Genomic DNA, 19,516 nt, shown 5'->3' with positions numbered 1-19,516 from the left:
AATAAATGTCTCCTGATAGGATAGATAGTAGTTGTTCCAGACAACAGTTTAGGGACAGAGACACACTGATAAGCTATCTGCCAAGCAGCCTCTTCTGTCTTGTGGCGAGAGGGGGAGGACAAGCATGAGGCAATGCTGCAAGGACATTAATGCTGGGTACACACAATTCAATTTCCTGTCCGATCAACAGGTAATCAGACAGGAAGTTGTATCATGTGTACTTGTCCAAACTGCTACCGATCGATAACGGATCGATTTTCCTGTGATAAATCTGCAAAATCAATCCCGTTATGCATAGCTCCCAACTTGATAGCCCTGTCCCTCTTTCCTTCTCATTTGTCTCTCTTTCAGGACATTGTCCCTCTTTCTATGTAAATATATATATTTCTCTATTAAAAAAGTGTTTGCTTGACTCTAAACTTTATTCCTATTCTTTAAATTGATATATTACTAATTTTAAAGGGTTTGAACTATAAAACAACATATTTTTCTTATGAAATCTTTATGGTATGCGGGACTAGGGGTGTGACAGGGGGTTGAGCAGGGGTGTGGCAGGTTTAAAGAGAATCAGAGACGAAGCACCCTCATGTATTTTATTACATTTATCAGTGGGAACATGACAGTAAACACCTACCCTGCTTTTAGTTTCATTCTTATCTGCTTAATTAGTCTATTAGCTGTGATAAGAATCCCCGACTGTCTCAGTCTAGGTTTGACCTGGAATCATTATAGCTGAGTCACTCTTCTGTGGAGTCTTTTCAAGCCCAAGCCTGCCACCTCCTGGCTCAGATTTCCTGCTTTGCATACTGAGAGCTGCGATGACATGGGAGGGGCTGCTGCTGCTGAGAGAGAATCTCTGAAACAGACAAGTGTGGCTGCAATAGGATCTGTGTGCTCTGTGTGCATTCTGTCTGCATAGATAATGATGATGACTGCAGTTTCATTCCTATGAGAGACACTTCCTACAGGCAGCTGCACATCATACCAAAATGAAAGCACACAGATGAAAGGCTGCAGCAGCCTCTCTCATATAGCCTAGATAGCAGCCTAGTCTCATATAGCCTAGACAGCACATCCAGAACAACTCATAACCCGGAAGCAGAAGGGATATGAGCCGGCAGCCATATTTGATTTTTCCTGGAGCAATAATGGATAAAAAACACTAAAAAATTCACACCAGAGCGGCGAAATTATCAGGTAGAGCATTTATTCTTTACAAGCTATCGACTGATATGTTTATTTTGTGTGAAACGTTCATCTCTGGTTCCCTTTAAGTGTCCCTCTTTCTTGTCTCAAAAAGTTGGGAGGTATGCCGTTATGGAATGGGAGCATATCAGACATGTTGGAAATAATCATCCAATCCCTGTCAGTCAGACTGGAAATTGCATCGTGTGTATTAGCATTAATTCAGCAATAATTCAACACACTGGATCGCTGAAGGGAAGCCCAACAACATTAGGGCATAAAAGGATTAAGACGAAATGGGTCGCAAAGTTAGCATGTTTTTGTCACCTGGCTTTTTTAGTAAGATTTGGTGGTGGGGGGAGGGGGGTAGCATCCACTAGGCCCCTGGACTTTCTTCAAGCCGTAGACAACTGCCTGGGGTTGCCTTGTGGATGATCCGTCTCTGCATTAGAGGACACCTATCCTTCACACCCACCATATTTTCACTTGAGAGGAACAAAATACTGTAGCTTCATGTTTTTCACTGCACAGTTCCAGTTTTGGCCCGTCTTTGTATTATGAAACACTCATCACACATCTGCCGCAAAGACTACAACACACATATCATCACACTAATGTCATCAGGAGACAAACTCCATGCTAATGCATTTTGTATCCAATCCTGCAGTTGGATTATGTGTATTAGATGTACATGCAAGCTCAGCTCTCTGTGTGTTTCTACATACATGTTATCTGCTTATTGAGGAGGAGGAGGATGTCAGAGAGGAAATCCTGTGTAGCTGGTGGGGGATGCACCAGCATGAGAAGACGCAGTTACAATTAGCATTTTAGCAATAATAATGATAACATAACCCTAAACATAGACAGGGTATTACCAGCCACATCAGTTCAACTTCAAGCTTGTAAAGCATTTGTTGTTCATTAAAGCCTTACACATTTCTAATGCAATTCATATAGGACAATATACTAATTAATAACTGACTTATACAAGTGAAACTAATTAATGGTTTAACAACTGTATAAAACAATTCACCCAAAATAGTTTATTAAAGCCAGACGTTCTATTAATGTTTTCTTAGCCATATATAGGCATTCATTGACAATGCTTATCATTTTATTTCTGTATACAAGGATCATCCACAACGTAAAGGACCTTTGTCGTGAAAATGTTAAAATTTAAAATACATGTAAACATATACAAATAAGAAGTATGTTTCTTCCAGAGTAAAATGTATAAATAAATAAAAAGTATAAATTACTTTTCTATGTTGCTGACACTTACAGTAAGTAGTAGAAATCTGACATTACCGACAGATTTTGGAGTAGCCCATCTTCTCATGGGGGGTTCCCAGGGTTTTCTTTATTTTTAAAAGCACTTAGTGAATTGCAGTTGCTCCATCCAACTGCCAAAGAAGTGTGCAGCGAGCGGGGAGGCTGGCCAGCATCTTTGTATAAATCTTTTTCAGGGAATGTCTTTATAAAGAATAAAGACCATGCTGAGAATCCCCTATGAAGAGATGGACAAACCCAAAACCTTTCGGTAATGTCAGATTTCTACTACCTACTGTAAGTGACAGCAACATAGGAGAAAAGTACAGTAATGTATGGCTCATTTTCTTCTAGAAGAAATGTACTTTTTATTTGTATGTGTTTTAATTGTTAAGATTTTCGCAGCAGTTCCTCTTTAAAGAAGAACTGTAACCAAGGACTGAACTTCATCCCAATCAGTAGCTGACACCCCCTTTCCCCCGAGAAATCTTTACCTTTTCTCAAATAGATCATCAGGGTCATCTGTATGGCTGATATTGTGGTAAAACCCCTCCCACAGTGTGGTGTCAGGACCTAGGTCCTGGGAGTTTCCTGTCTGTGAACCGTGTTGCATTGTGGGAAATAGCAGCTGTTTCCAACTGCCAAGCAATGAGTATCTCCCTTTGTGAATATGTGTATCTATTAAAAAAAAATAGCCTATGGTAATGTTAGTGGGTATGGCAATAAATAATGGCAGTTGGTGCTGTCTTTTTTTCTTGTCTGCCAGTAGTAAAGATGATGACTTGCAGGCTCATTGTGGATCAAACAACATCAACAAATTACATGGAAAATATCCATTTCTCGATCTCGTTTCCTCTCTGCAATGTATTAATTTATTTTTTTTCCCCTTTCGCAAAAGTTCCTCTTTTAAACCCCTGACAGGCTAAAAACATTGATTATCTCATTATAATGACAATTGTCAAGGGGTGAGAAATATCATGACACAGACTGAATAGGCCCTTTTAAAGGTGATGTGTTGGAAGCAGGAAAGGAAAATTGGGCACGCATAAGGATCCAAGCAACTAGGTCAAAACATCTCCCAAAGGGCAGGACTTATAAGGTGCTCCCTGTAAACAGTGGTTAGTACATATTAAACAAGGACAACTGGTGAACAAGCAAGTCATTGATTCTCAAGGCTCAGTGATGTACAGAAAAAGCAGATAGTTAACTAAGAAGAGGGAAGCCTCTGGATGGTAGAGATGCTTTCCGTGTCCTCCTCCACTCTAGTGCCGCTGGCCGGAACCCGCTTTTAGTTCATGGTTGCGCTCCTTGATGTGTATGAAAGTGGCGGGAGTACTGCGGCACTTGTGCAATACCACATTTGTCTGATATGTTCAAGAGGTCCGTGCATGGAAACAGTGGGGGTGAGGAGGACACGGGACGCCTCTGCACTATCCAGAGCCTTCCCTCTAAATAGCTAAGAATCTGTTGTTTTTTTCACCTTGGGGTCACTTTAATGTTGTTTATGGGAGGTCAGAACACACAGTGCAGAGCAGCTTACTGCATATACAGTATACTCACCTAAAGGATTATTAGGAACACCTGTTCCATTTCTCATTAATGCAGTTATCTAATCAACCAATCACATGACAGTTGCTTCAATGCATTTAACCACATAACGACCGCCCCCAGCCGATGGGCGGCGGCAAAGTCTGGGCCCAAACGACCGCAATACGCCCATCGGCGGGGGCGGCTGCGGGAGTGGCTATGCGGCGATCGCGTCATTCGTGACGCGATCAGCCGCCGGGGACTGGCTCCGCCCCCCGTTCGCCGTAACCCGCCGGCCGTTCGGAAGCGCCGGCGGGTTACTGGCATCCGGATCGCCGCTGCAACAGTGTATAATAGGCTTTGTAATGTATACAAAGCCTATTATACTGGCTGCCTCCTGCCCTGGTGGTCCCAGTGTCCGAGGGACCACCAGGGCAGGCTGCAGCCACCCTAGTCTGCACCAAACACACTGATTTCCCCCCCCCCTGCCCCCTGATCGCCCACAGCACCCCTCAGACCCCCCCCTGCCCACCCCCCAGACCACTGTTTGCACCCAGTCACCCTCCTAATCACCCATCAATCACTCCCTGTCACTATCTGTCAACGCTATTTTTTTTTTAAGTCCCTAATCTGCCCCCTACTCCCTCCTGATCACCCCCCCACCCCTCAGATTCTCCCCAGACCCCCCCCAGACCCCCCCCCCCCCGTGTACTGTATGCATCTATCCCCCCTGATCACCTGTCAATCACCTGTCAATCACCTGTCAATCACCTGTCAATCACCCGTCAATCACCCCCTGTCACTGCCACCCATCAATCAGCCCCTGATCTGCCCCTTGCGGGCAATCTGATCACCCCCCCACACCAATAGATCGCCCGCAGATCCGACATCAGATCACCTCCCAAATCCATTGTTTACATCTATTCTCTCCTCTAAACACCCACTAATTACCCATCAATCACCCCCTATCACCACCTGTCACTGTTACCCATCAGATTAGACCCTAATCTGCCCCTTGCGGGCACCCAATCACCTGCCCACACGCTCAGATTGCCCTCAGACCCCCCCCTTATCAATTCGCCCGTGCAATATTTACAACTGTTCTCCCCTGTAATAACCCACTGATTACCTGTCAATCACCCATCAATCACCCCCTGTCACTGCCACCCATCAATCAGCCCCTAACCTGCCCCTTGCGGGCAATCTGATCACCCACCCACACCAATAGATCGCCCGCAGATCCGACATCAGATCACCTCCCAAATCCATTGTTTACATCTATTCTCTCCTCTAAACACCCACTAATTACCCATCAATCACCCCCTATCACCACCTGTCACTGTTACCCATCAGATTAGACCCTAATCTGCCCCTTGCGGGCACCCAATCACCTGCCCACACGCTCAGATTGCCCTCAGACCCCCCCCTTATCAATTCGCCCGTGCAATATTTACATCTGTTCTCCCCTGTAATAACCCACTGATTACCTGTCAATCACCCATCAATCACCCCCTGTCACTGCCACCCATCAATCACCCCCTGTCACTGCCACCCATCAATCAGCCCCTAACCTGCCCCTTGCGGGCAATCTGATCACCCACCCACACCAATAGATCGCCCGCAGATCCGACATCAGATCACCTCCCAAATCCATTGTTTACATCTATTCTCTCCTCTAAACACCCACTAATTACCCATCAATCACCCCCTATCACCACCTGTCACTGTTACCCATCAGATTAGACCCTAATCTGCCCCTTGCGGGCACCCAATCACCCGCCCACACCTCAGAACGCCCTCAGACCCCAGCCCTGATCACCTCGCCAGTGCATTGCTTGCATCTATTTCCCCCCTCTAATCACACCTTGAGACACCCATCAATCACCTCCTGTCACCCCCTAGCACACCTACCCATCAGATCAGGCCCTAATTTGCCCCGTGTGGGCTCCTGATCACTCGGCCAAACCCTCAGATCCCCCTCAGACCCCCTTCCGATCACCTCCCCAGTGCATTGATTGCATCTATTTTCCCCTCTAACCGCCCCCTGAGACACCCATCAATCACCTCCTGTCACCCCCCTAGCACTCCTATCCATCAGATCAGGCCCAATACATCCTGTCATCTAAGAGGCCACCCTGCTTATGACCGATTCCACAAAATTTGCCCCCTCATAGACCACCTGTCATCAAAATTTGCAGATGCTTATACCCCTGAACAGTCATTTTGAGAAATTTGGTTTCCAGACTACTCACAGTTTTGGGCCCGTAAAATGCCAGGGCAGTATAGGAACCCCACAAGTGACCCCATTTTAGAAAGAAGACACCCCAAGGTATTCTGTTAGGTGTATGATGAGTTCATAGAATATTTTATTTTTTGTCAAAAGTTAGCGGAAATTGGATTGTTATTGTTTTTTTCACAAAGTGTCATTTTTCACTAACTTGTGAGAAAAAATAAAATCTTCTATGAACTCACCATACCCCTAACGGAATACCTTGGGGTGTCTTCTTTCTAAAATGGGGTCACTTGTGGGGTTCCTATACTGCCCTGGCATTTTAGGGGCCCTAAACCGTGAGGAGTAGTCTAGAAAACAAATGCCTCAAAATGACCTGTGAATAGGACGTTGGGCCCCTTAGCGCACCTAGGCTGCAAAAAAGTGTCACACATGTGGTATCGCCATACTCAGGAGAAGTAGTATAATGTGTTTTGTGGTGTATTTTTACACATACCCATGCTGGGTGGGAGAAATCTCTCTGTAAATGGACAATTGTGTGTAAAAAAAATCAAAAATGTGTCATTTACAGAGATATTTCTCCCACCCAGCATGGTTATATGTAAAAATACACCACAAAACACATTATACTACTTCTTCTGAGTACGGCGATACCACATGTGTGACACTTTTTTGCAGCCTAACTGTGCTAAGGGGCCCAAAGTCCAATGAGTACCTTTAGGATTTCACAGGTCATTTTGAGACATTTGGGTTCAAGACTACTCCTCACGGTTTAGGGCCCCTAAAATGCCAGGGCAGTATAGGAACCCCACAAGTGACCCCATTTTAGAAAGAAGACACCCCAAGGTATTCTTTTAGGTGTATGATGAGTTCATAGAAGATTTTATTTTTTGTCACAAGTTAGCGGAAATTGATATGTATTGTTTTTTTTTTCACAAAGTGTCATTTTCCGCTAACTTGTGACAAAAAAAAAATCTTCTATGAACTCACCATACTCCTAACAGAATACCTTGGGGTGTCTTCTTTCTAAAATGGGGTCACTTGTGGGGTTCCTATACTGCCCTGGCATTTTAGGGGCCCTAAACCGTGAGGAGTAGTCTAGAATCCAAATGCCTCAAAATGACCTGTGAATAGGACGTTAGGCCCCTTAGCGCACCTAGGTTGCAAAAAAGTGTCACACATGTGGTATCGCCGTACTCAGAAGAAGTAGTATAATGTGTTTTGGGGTGTATTTTTATACATACCCATGCTGGGTGGGAGAAATCTCTCTGTAAATGGACAATTGTGTGTAAAAAAAATCAAATAATTGTCATTTACAGAGATATTTCTCCCACCCAGCATGGGTATGTGTAAAAATACACCCCAAAACACATTATACTACTTCTCCTGAGTACGGCGGTACCACATGTGTGGCACTTTTTTGCACCCTAAGTGCGCTAAGGGGCCCAAAGTCCAATGAGTACCTTTAGGATTTCACAGGTCATTTTGCCACATTTGGTTTCAAGACTACTCCTCACGGTTTAGGGCCCCTAAAATGCCAGGGCAGTATAGGAACCCCACAAATGACTCCATTTTAGAAAGAAGACACCCCAAGGTATTCCGTTAGGAGAATGGCGAGTTCATAGAAGATTTTATTTTTTGTCACAAGTTAGCGGAAAATGACACTTTGTGAAAAAAAACAATTACAATCAATTTCCGCTAACTTGTGACAAAAAAAAAAAATCTTCTATGAACTCACCATACATCTAACGGAATACCTTGGGGTGTCTTCTTTCTAAAATGGGGTAATTTGTGGGGTTCCTATACTGTCCTGGCATTTTAGGGGCCCTAAACCGTGAGGAGTAGTCTTGAAACGAAATTTCTCAAAATGACCTGTGAAATCCTAAAGGTACTCATTGGACTTTGGGCCCCTTAGCGCAGTTAGGGTGCAAAAAAGTGCCACACATGTGGTATCGCCGTACTCAGGAGAAGTAGTATAATGTGTTTTGGGGTGTATTTTTCCACATACCCATGCTGAGTGGGAGAAATATCTCTATAAATAGACAATTGTGTGTAAAAAAAATAAAAAAATTGTCATTTACGGAGATATTTCTCCCACCCAGCATGTGTATGTGTAAAAATACACCCCAAAACACATTATACTACTTTTCCTGAGTACGGCAATACCACATGTGTGGCACTTTTTTGCGGCCTAACTGCGCTAAGGGGCCCAAAGTCCAATGAGCATCTTTAGGCTTTACAGGGGTGCTTACAATTAGGCACCCCCCAAATGCCAGGACAGTAAACACACCCCACAAATGACCCCATTCTGGAAAGTAGACACTTCAAGGTATTCAGAGAGGAGCATAGTGAGTCCGTGGCAGATTTCATTTTTTTTTGTCGCAAGTTAGAAGAAATGGAAACTTTTTTTTTTTTTTTTTTTTTGTCACAAACTGTCATTTTCCGCTAACTTGTGACAAAAAATAAAATCTTCTATGAACTCACCATGCCTCTCACTGAATACTTTGGGATGTCTTCTTTCCAAAATGGGGTCATTTGGGGGGTATTTGTACTATCCTGGAATTTTAGCCCCTCATGAAACATGACAGGTGCGCAGAAAAGTCAGAGATGCTTGAAAATGGGAAAATTCACTTTTGGCACCATAGTTTGTAAACGCTATAACTTTTACCCAATCCAATAAATATACACTGAATGTTTTTTTTTTTATCAAAGACATGTAGCAGAATAACTTTCGCGCTCAAATGTATAGGAAATTTTACTTTATTTGAAAAATGTCAGCACAGAAAGTTAAAAAAGTCATTTTTTTGACAAAATTCATGTCTTTTTTGATGAATATAATAAAAAGTAAAACTCGCAGCAGCAATCAAATAGCATCAAAAGAAAGCTGTATTAGTGACAAGAAAAGGAGGTAAAATTCATTTAGGTGGTAGGTTTTATGACCGAGCAATAAACCGTGAAAGCTGCAGTGGTCTGAATGGAGAAAAAGGCTCTGGTCCTTAAGGGGCGAAAAGACTGTGGTCCCGAAGTGGTTAAGAGTGTGGTCCTGGTCAAGACAATCTCCTGGACTCCAAACTGAATGTCAGAATGGGAAAGAAAGGTGATTTAAGCAATTGTGAGCATGGCATGGTTGTTGGTGCCAGATGGGCCAGTCTGAGTATTTCACAATCTGCTCAGTTACTGGGATTTTCACGCACAACCATTTCTAGGGTTTACAAAGAATGGTGTGAAAAGGGAAAAACATCCAGTATGCGGCAGTCCTGTGGACGAAAAGGCCTTGTTGATGCTAGAGGTCAGAGGTGGATGGTCCGACTGATTCAAGCTGATAGAAGAGCAACATTGACTGAAATAACCACTCGTCACAACCGAGGTATGCAGCAAAGCATTTGTGAAGCCACAACTCACACAACCTTGAGGCGGATAGGCTACAACAGCAGAAGACCCCACCGGGTACAACTCATCTCCACTACAAATAGGAAAAAGAGGCTACAATTTGCACAAGCTCACCAAAACTGGACAGTTGAAGACTGGAAAAATGTTGCCTGGTCTGATGAGTCTCGATAGAGTCAGAATTTGGCATAAACAGAATGAGAACATGGATCCATCATGCCTTGTTACCACTGTGCAGGCTGGTGGTGGTGTAATGGTGTGGGGGATGTTTTCTTGGCTCACTTTAGGCCCCTTAGTGCCAATTGGGCATAGTTTAAATGCCACGGGCTACCTAAGCATTTTTTCTGACCATTCCCATCCCTTCATGACCACCATGTACCCATCCTCTGATGACTACTTCCAGCAGGATAATGCACCATGTCACAAAGCTCGAATCACTTCAAATTGGTTTCTTGAACATGACAATGAGTTCACTGTACTAAAATGGCCCCCACAGTATCTAGATCTCAACCCAATAGAGCAGCTTTGGGATGTGATGGAACGGGAGTTTTGTGCCCTGGATGTGCATCCCACAAATCTCCATCAACTGCTAGATACTGTCCTATCAATATGGGCCAACATTTCTAAAGAATGCTTTCAGCACCTTGTTCAATCAATGCCACGTAGAATTAAGACAGTTCTGAAGGCGAAAGGGGGTCAAACACCATATTAGTATGGCGTTCCTAATAATCCTTTAGCTGAGTGTATATACTGTAGGTCTGTGCATCTTCAGACCAGTCAGAGAGCCACTGGTGACCCCTGTCCATTGCATCCATTGCAGGAAATACCTACAATAGGCAGGTGAGCATCAGAACTGGGCTATGGAGCAATGGAAGAAGTGGCTTAATCTAATGACTCATGTGTTGGTTTAGAAGATGAAATAATTCTGACAATGAGAATATCTGTGGGATGTGCTGCGCTCATAGAGGCCCCACCTCACAATTTACAGGAGTTTAAAGATCTGCTGCTTACATCTTGGTGTCAGATACCACAGGGCATAGTCTGGGAGGGTTCATGTCCCATGGGTCTGAGCTTTTTGTGGTTGCATAAGGGAGACCTGCATGACATTATGCAGGTGGTTTACATGTTTTGGCTGATCGGAATAGGCTGCTGGATTAGCTGTAAGGACTAGAGTACATGGGTCTGTCTCCTTACATTTGAACTGCACTTCTGATGCACCTTGCATTTGTTTTTTTCCTAATGCAATTTGTCCTTTGCTGCTGTGTTTGGAGGCAGTTCAGCACATTTCTCCACTGGGCTGCCGCATCCATTTCTCAATCAGATGTGGCATTACGAGTCTTCAGGAGAATCACTTATCACTCTTCATCTCCACCCCCCCATGCGGTTCAGACTCAGCCTATTGATTTTAACAGGCTGCAGCTTAAAGTAAACCAGAGCTGTTAGTAAACTAAGATTTGATACTTACCCGGGGCCTCCTCCAGCCCCATAAGCACGTGTGAGTCCCTCGCCGTCCTCCCACGGTCTGCTGTTCAGCCACGATCATCCTCCATAACGGGCTCAGTCATGGTCTTCTGCGCATGCGCGGGACCTCCTCACATGCGCAGAAGACCACGACTGCCATGACACAGCCAGTAACCGGGGTTGATTGCGGATGAACGGCAGACCGCGGGAGGACGGCGAGGGACTCACACGTGCTTATGGGGCTTGAGGAAGCCCTGGATAAGTATTGAATCTTAGTATACTGACAGCTCTGCCTCTGGTACACTTTAACATCCAAAGTCTGTGCAGCATTCATCGTTTTCTGCTATACAGACCTCCATGGCTATATCTAGCTGTTTTTTAAGGCCGCTCTGTCTGTGCTGCACACTTACTATGTGTAGAGCAACCCTTCAAAAATAAATGTTCTGTAGGACAAAATATTAAGAACTAGTGATATTAATTGCTGGTAAAACCGATTTATAGTTTTAATTTCAAGATGAACTGTAGTCAAAATAATGTAATGAATAGATTTGCTTATTTTTTTTTATCAATATTTATTTATACATTATTTGGTCAGTGTTTGCCCATTGTAAAATCTTTGGTCACATCTTTAGTACTAACAGGTGATCTCTGCAGAATGTTTGTTTACTGAGAGTTCTAAAGCCAGTAGAAAAGATTTCTGGTCTCCCAGAATGCTCTGAGGGGAGAATTCCACATAAACAGACTAGGCTAAGCCTCAGTGGGAGGGCGTGGCCACATTCCAACATACAGCACTATATAGCTATAGGAAGTGTTTATGATGCAGAAACCAGGATATTTATAGTGAACCTGAAATCAAAACTTCCTCTCTGCTCTAAAAGATGAGCAACAATATAATAACCTAATATACAGTAATACGAGAAAAGGCTTATAGAACTACTACTGAGATTCTGCAGATTGGTTACTTCTTAGTATCTTCAGAATCGGCAGACAGCTCAAATTACACTAGCTCATTACTTGCTGTGTAGGGAGATTCAGACAGGCTGTTCTCTATAAACACACACAGGGTGGACTTCTCTGTGTTTCCTTGTCTCCTGTGCAAGAGCTCAGGTCCGCTTTAAAATAGAATTCATATCAGCTAGATCCTTGTTTGACATAAAAGGTAAATCTTTGGAGCTCTGCTTCTTACCTTATCAGCTTGTATAATTAGCTCTGTAGCATGTAGCATTCCCACAGACATTCAAAGCTCACATTTGTCTGAAGACATAAGAATCCAGCAGATTGATGTTATAATATTGGGACCTTCTGGCTTTGAAGGCGATCTTACATGGGGAAAATGATGTGACACTTAAACAATGGCTCATAAGTCTCTGTTTCTTGTGACATTCACAGGGGTGCCCTTTCCCAAAAATTTCCAGCAAGTTTGTAACAAGATTCTGACGCGCCTGTTCCGGGTTTTTGTCCACGTGTACATTCATCACTTCGATGCCATTATCAGTGTGGGAGCAGAAGCACATGTCAACACCTGCTATAAACATTTCTACTATTTCATCACAGAGTTCAGCCTGATTGACCACCGGGAACTGGAGCCGCTGGTAAGGAAAGAGTGAGGCAGAAATGTTTGTTTCCATTGTAGTAAGCCACGTGAGTATATCTGACGGCTCTTCTGATGAAGGTGCTTGTGGAAGGTTGGCCCAATACTGAGGCTTGTTCATGGCCACAATTATTCCTCTGGGCCTTCATTCATTGACATCTCAAGACCCTCACACACAAGTCAATGTGTACATTCACCCAAACCAATTTGCAGTCTTTTGGTTTAGTACACCTCCACAGCCTCAATTCCCAGGCAGGCATGTGACTTCAATGTGCAGAGAACCATGGACTCTCAGAGGTGTCTGCACATCAGGAGCTGGGGAATAATGCAGGGCTGTGGAGTCGGTACAAAAGTCCTCTGATTCATTCCACTGACTCCTCTAAGTTGCATATATCTTATTGATTGAAAGTATGTAACATGAAAGGCATTTAATCACTGCCAAAGCTTAGGAATTTTAAAGTTATATTAAAGTCAATGGGAATTGATTATTTAGAAAATCATCCAGATACTTACCTAGGGAGAGGGAAGGTTTTGAGTCCTATAGAGGCTTCCCGTTCCTCTCTTGGTCCCTGTTCCAGCGCTGGCTCCCTCTGTAGCTGTATTTGACCAATTTGGTCAAATACTTCTCTCTCTGCCGCTTCTGAAGTCTTAGGGAGCCCAGGTGCTCCCGAAGATGGGCTGTTTCATACTGCGCACATGCGAGCGCCCTCTCACGCGCACTTGCGCATGCGCAGTATAGAGCTGTCTGTCTTCGGGAGGATTTGTCTCCCGAAGACTTCCGAAGTCCTCTGCGACAGGGAATTAAAAACGGGGCAGCCAGTGCTTAGTGGAGGGGACAGTGAGAGGAGAGGGAAAGCTCTATAGGACCCAGAGCCTTCCCTCTCCTTAGGTAAGTATCTGGCTGATTTTTTATTTTTTTTATAATCAATTCCCATAGACTTTAAGTTGGCATCTGCTCTTTTCTGAGAACAAAAAGATCCTGGCCAGGAAGCTGACACTAACCTGTAAGAAATCCCAGCCTGTCATTGCCAACGTGAATGCTCCAGCATGTCGTCTATATATTAAGATTTACCTGGGCTCCTTATCAGCCGGGTTCAAGCGTGTAGCCCTGCTGCCACCTGGCAAAAAAGACCTCTGCCTTTTCCAGATCAGATATATAAAAGGCCAAGGCCATTTTCCGCAAGGGGGCAGATCTAAGCACTGGAACCCAGCTCATACGGGGTACAGTGATATGTATTAAACAGACAATGTATTGGGACATTCTAACTTTTAAGCATAATTGTTATTTATGTACAGCAGAGATACACTTTAACTTAAAGTAGGATATAGTTGTAGAGTAGCTACTAAATAGAATTGAAAACTACCGTATCCCTTCTTCTTCTATTACACATTCTTCATGCACGAGCTGTACCAGGTTTACGGGTGATAGACAACACCTCTGCATTCAATGTGCACAACATTCTCAGTGGATTCACAACAGCTCTGTGGGGAGTGTATATGGATAGTACAACTGTATAACTTAATTTGTAGTCTCAAGCCCCACATTTAACAACATATCAATTTAATTGATTTCGTGAGCAAAAGGGGTGCTTACATTTTTATACAAAATCTGCATAAACCTGCATCAACGCAGAATTATTTACATCTCATTAACCATCCCTACCAGTGACACAATTACACATTAGGCTGTATTCTTACAACAAAGATGTTATTTACTATACATAAAGGATGCTTGTGTATGTATCACATATACAGTCACAACCTGATATGTATATCTTGACTTTATGACTTTATTGCAGCAGTGCAAGTCACTTGTTTTTGATTGGTTTATTTCATTTTTGTGGATCAAGCTCTGCTATTATTGTATATGGAAGTTATTTATGATGACTGTTATCTCACATAGTGAACATTTTATCATATTTTTACAATTTATTACAAGTTGGAGTCAGTGCATTTTTTCCCAACTCTGACTTCAGGTAGCCAAATATTGCTCTGACTCCGACACCACAGCCCTGGAATAATGCAGACAAATGTACATTTTCTTATTCATTGCCAGGGATTACATTGCCATTATTAAATCACATATGACCTGATGCGACTGAAGCGGTCTCACCAAATTAGATGTCTTTATTCAAATACACTGGTCAGTGCACTGGTACATCAAGGCTGCTAGTATGGCTGCATGATCAGGGGCGTAGCAATAGGGGTTGTAGAGGTTGCCACGGCACCGGGGCCCTGAAGAGCCCTCCGTCAACTGCAGTATTAGCTCAATATTGGTCCTGTGCTCATAATAATCACTTCTATAGATACTTTGAATAGTAGTAATCATTAACAAACTATTTCCCATCCCCCTCTTGCACCTCTGACACTGTGGTTGTCATTGGCAGGTTTTGGTCGTATCAATTGTTATATATAGCTTGGGGGGCCCCATTGTAAAACTTGCATCGGGGCCCAGAGCTCCTTAGCTATACCACTGTGCATGATCATTAATAGCTGCGATCATGTGGCCATATCAACAGCCTTGGGAAAGCCAGTGTGACCAGTGAGACTGGCTGACTTGTATGGACTTGTGATTACAGGAGACTAATGGATGACTGCAGGCCAAATACCTCACAGCTACAAAGGACAACTAATCTGGTGTGACTGTTTCAATCACTACATTTTCTCAGATTATGGAAAACAGGTGTATCTAGTGAATAAAGTTCAAATTGACTCCAGGAAATGAAAAAGAAAAAAAAAGAGAAACCAGGAGCACCAATATAGTGTAATATTCCAGAGACTTGGATAGCTGGTGCAAGAAATGCTACTTAAAAGGCTGAGATGCTGAAAGTCAACCCCTGTAACATGCTTTTGGAGAACTCCGTCTCCCCTGCAGACATAAAGGAATCTTCCTTGCAGTATGGTGGGTTTCACTCTGAGGAATACAAAAAACCCATGGATAGTGTACTGGTTAAGGGCTGTGCCTTTCACATGGGAAACCAGGGTTCAAATCCTGGCTAGGGTCAGTACCTCTTCAATACGAAGCAGGGCTGAGGAGTTGGAGTCGGGGCAATTTTTGGGTACCTGGAGTCAGAGTCGGGAGAAAATGCACCGACTCCTAATGAATTTAAACTGTAATGAAAATAGAAAATATGATAAAATGTTTGACATGGGAGACCAGGGTTTCATCCTGGCTAGGGTCAGTACCTATTCAGTAAAGAGTTCAAGGCAAGACTCCCTAACACTGCAGGGTGGCCTCCTGAGCGTGTCCCAGTGGCTGCAGCTCGAGCGCTTTGAGTCCAACAGGAGAAAAGCGCTATACCAGAGGTTCCCAACCGGTGTGCCGCGGCACATTTATGTGTCGCGGCAGCACCAGCTATGTGTCGCGGCTCTCTGCTCCCCCTGCTCGTCTGGGCTCTCCCCTCCATAACATTGCGGCGGTGGCTGGCAACGGCGGCGGTGGGCGGGACTTACCTCCTCCAGTGTACCGGCGAGTGGACGCTGTGCGTGCTTGCAGCTAGTCTGGTCTTCACTAGACCAGACTAGCTGCACGCATAGGCACAGCGTCCACTCGCCGAAACACTGGAGGAGGTAAGTCCCGCCCACCGCTGCCAGCCACCGCCGCCGCCATGTTATGGAGGGGAGAGCCAGGGAGAGGAGCCCCAAGGTGAGGGAAGTAGGGGGGAAACGTCCGCCCTTCCCCGCTGCTCTGCCCAATGCTCCTCTCTGCTGCGCTGCTCCGCTCCAGCTGGGGGGCCACTATACACCTGGCTGCATATACTGGGGCCACTATACACCTGGCTGCATATACTGGGGCCACTATACACCTGGCTGCATGTACTGGGGCCACTATACACCTGGCTGCATGTACTGGGGCCACTATACACCTGGCTGCATGTACTGGGGCCACTATACACCTGGCTGCATATACTGGGGCCACTATACACCTGGCTGCATATACTGGGGCCACTATACACCTGGCTGCATGTACTGGGGCCACTATACACCTGGCTGCATGTACTGGGGCCACTATACACCTGGCTGCATGTACTGGGGCCACTATACACCTGGCTGCATGTACTGGGGCCACTATACACCTGGCTGCATGTACTGGGGCCACTATACACCTGGCTGCATGTACTGGGGCCACTATACACCTGGCTGCATGTACTGGGGCCACTATACACCTGGCTGCATATGCTGGGGCCACTATACACCTGGCTGCATATACTGGGGCCACTATACACCTGGCTGCATATACTGGGGCCACTATACACCTGGCTGCATATACTGGGGCCACTATACACCTGGGTACATATACTGGGGCCACTATACACCTGAGCACCCCTCATTGTGCCTGCAGCATCATCAGATTGTTACTGAGCCCCTCATTGTGCCTGCAGCATCAGCAGATTGTTACTGAGCCCCTCATTGTGCCTGCAGCATCAGCAGATTGTCACTGAGCCCTTCATTGTGCCTGCAGCATCAGCAGATTGTTACTGAGCCCCTCATTGTGCCTGCAGCATCAGCAGATTTTCTGAGCCCCTCACTGTGCCTGCAGCATCAGAAGATTGTTACTGAGCCCCTCATTGTGCCTGCAGCATCAGTAGATTGTTACTGAGCCCCTCATTGTGCCTGCAGCATCAGCAGATTGTTACTGAGCCCCTCATTGTGCCTGCAGCATCAGCAGATTGTTACTGAGCCCCTCATTGTGCCTGCAGCATCAGCAGATTTTCTGAGCCCCTCACTGTGCCTGCAGCATCAGAAGATTGTTACTGAGCCCCTCATTGTGCCTGCAGCATCAGTAGATTGTTACTGAGCCCCTCATTGTGCCTGCAGCATCAGCAGATTGTTACTGAGCCCCTCATTGTGCCTGCAGCATCAGCAGATTTTCTGAGCCCCTCACTGTGCCTGCAGCATCAGAAGATTGTTACTGAGCCCCTCATTGTGCCTGCAGCATCAGAAGATTGTTACTGAGCCCCTCATTGTGCCTGCAGCATCAGCAGATTGTTACTGAGCCCCTCATTGTGCCTGCTGCATCAGCAGATTGTTACTGAGCCCCTCAGTGTGCCTGCAGCATCAGCAGATTGTTACTGAGCCCCTCATTGTGCCTGCAGCATCAGCAGATTTTCTAAGCCCCTCACTGTGCCTGCAGCATCAGAAGATTGTTACTGAGCCCCTCATTGTGCCTGCAGCATCATCAGATTGTTACTGAGCCCCTCATTGTGCCTGCAGCATCAGAAGATTGTTACTGAGCCCCTCATTGTGCCTGCAGCTTCAGCAGATTGTTAATGAGCCCCTCATTGTGCCTGCTGCATCAGCAGATTGTTACTGAGCCCCTCAGTGTGCCTGCAGCATCAGCATATTGTTACTGAGCCTCTCATTGTGCCTGCAGCATCAGCAGATTGTTACTGAGCCCCTCACTGTGCCTGCAGCATCAGCAGATTGTTACTGAGCCCCTCATTGTGCCTGCAGCATCAGCAGATTGTTACTGAGCCCCTCATTGTGCCTGCAGCATCAGAAGATTGTTACTGAGCCCCTCATTGTGCCTGCGGCATCAGCAGATTGTTACTGAGCCCCTCATTGTGCCTGCTGCATCAGCAGATTGTTACTGAGCCCCTCATTGTGCCTGCAGCATCAGCAGATTTTCTGAGCCCCTCACTGTGCCTGCAGCATCAGAAGATTGTTACTGAGCCCCTCATTGTGCCTGCAGCATCAGTAGATTGTTACTGAGCCCCTCATTGTGCCTGCAGCATCAGCAGATTGTTACTGAGCCCCTCATTGTGCCTGCAGCATCAGCAGATTGTTACTGAGCCCCTCATTGTGCCTGCAGCATCAGCAGATTTTCTAAGCCCCTCACTGTGCCTGCAGCATCAGAAGATTGTTACTGAGCCCCTCATTGTGCCTGCAGCATCATCAGATTGTTACTGAGCCCCTCATTGTGCCTGCAGCATCAGAAGATTGTTACTGAGCCCCTCATTGTGCCTGCAGCTTCAGCAGATTGTTAATGAGCCCCTCATTGTGCCTGCTGCATCAGCAGATTGTTACTGAGCCCCTCAGTGTGCCTGCAGCATCAGCATATTGTTACTGAGCCTCTCATTGTGCCTGCAGCATCAGCAGATTGTTACTGAGCCCCTCACTGTGCCTGCAGCATCAGCAGATTGTTACTGAGCCCCTCATTGTGCCTGCAGCTTCAGCAGATTGTTACTGAGCCCCTCATTGTGCCTGCAGCATCAGCAGATTGTTACTGAGCCCCTCATTGTGCCTGCAGCATCAGCAGATTGTTACTGAATCTTTTCTATCATACGGGACGTGTCATGTATATCTGAATGTTTGGCATGATGTGACGTGTCACGGATATCTGAATATTTGTCGTGATGTGTCACGACCTGGAAAAGGTTGGGAACCACTGCGCTATACAAATGTTTGGATTATTATTATTATGTTCTATTTCTCAGATAATAGTCATTATAAATAATTTATATATACAGTAATAGCTGTGCTTAGTCCACAAAAATGAAATAAACTTATCAAAAATAGTTACTTGTGCTGCTTCAATAAAGCAGTCCTCGTATTTTTAAAGTTAGATATACAGTACATATCTGATTGTGACTGTACAGTATATATGAGATGTGTACACAGGAATCATATATATATATATATATATATATATATATATATATGTATATATATATATATATATATACTTATACTGAATAATATCTATGCTGTAAGAATAAAGCCTGATGTGTAGCCGTGTCACTAATAGAGATGGTCAATGAGATGGAAATAATTCTGCATTGATGCTGGTTTATGCAAATGCATGCACTCCCTTTGCTCATGAAATCAAATCATTTGATATGTTGTGGTTTAGTGACTACAAATTA

At 44.8% G+C, this 19,516-nt stretch overlaps 1 protein-coding gene across 1 annotated transcript in view; it reads left to right on the top strand.

Annotated features, from left to right (window-relative positions):
- Positions 1–19,516, top strand: part of MOB3C (MOB kinase activator 3C) — a 56,245-nt gene that overhangs the window by 22,254 nt on the left and 14,475 nt on the right. The window contains exon 3 of the mRNA XM_068239602.1: positions 12,449–12,651. Within this exon, the coding sequence (XP_068095703.1) occupies positions 12,449–12,651 (203 nt within the window). The remainder of the gene's footprint in view (positions 1–12,448; positions 12,652–19,516) is intronic.

This window comes from Hyperolius riggenbachi, chromosome 6 (genome assembly GCF_040937935.1).
Source record: "Hyperolius riggenbachi isolate aHypRig1 chromosome 6, aHypRig1.pri, whole genome shotgun sequence".
In the NCBI taxonomy this organism is placed as follows: Eukaryota; Metazoa; Chordata; class Amphibia; order Anura; family Hyperoliidae; genus Hyperolius; species Hyperolius riggenbachi.
This window is presented reverse-complemented; position numbering and strand designations above follow the sequence as displayed.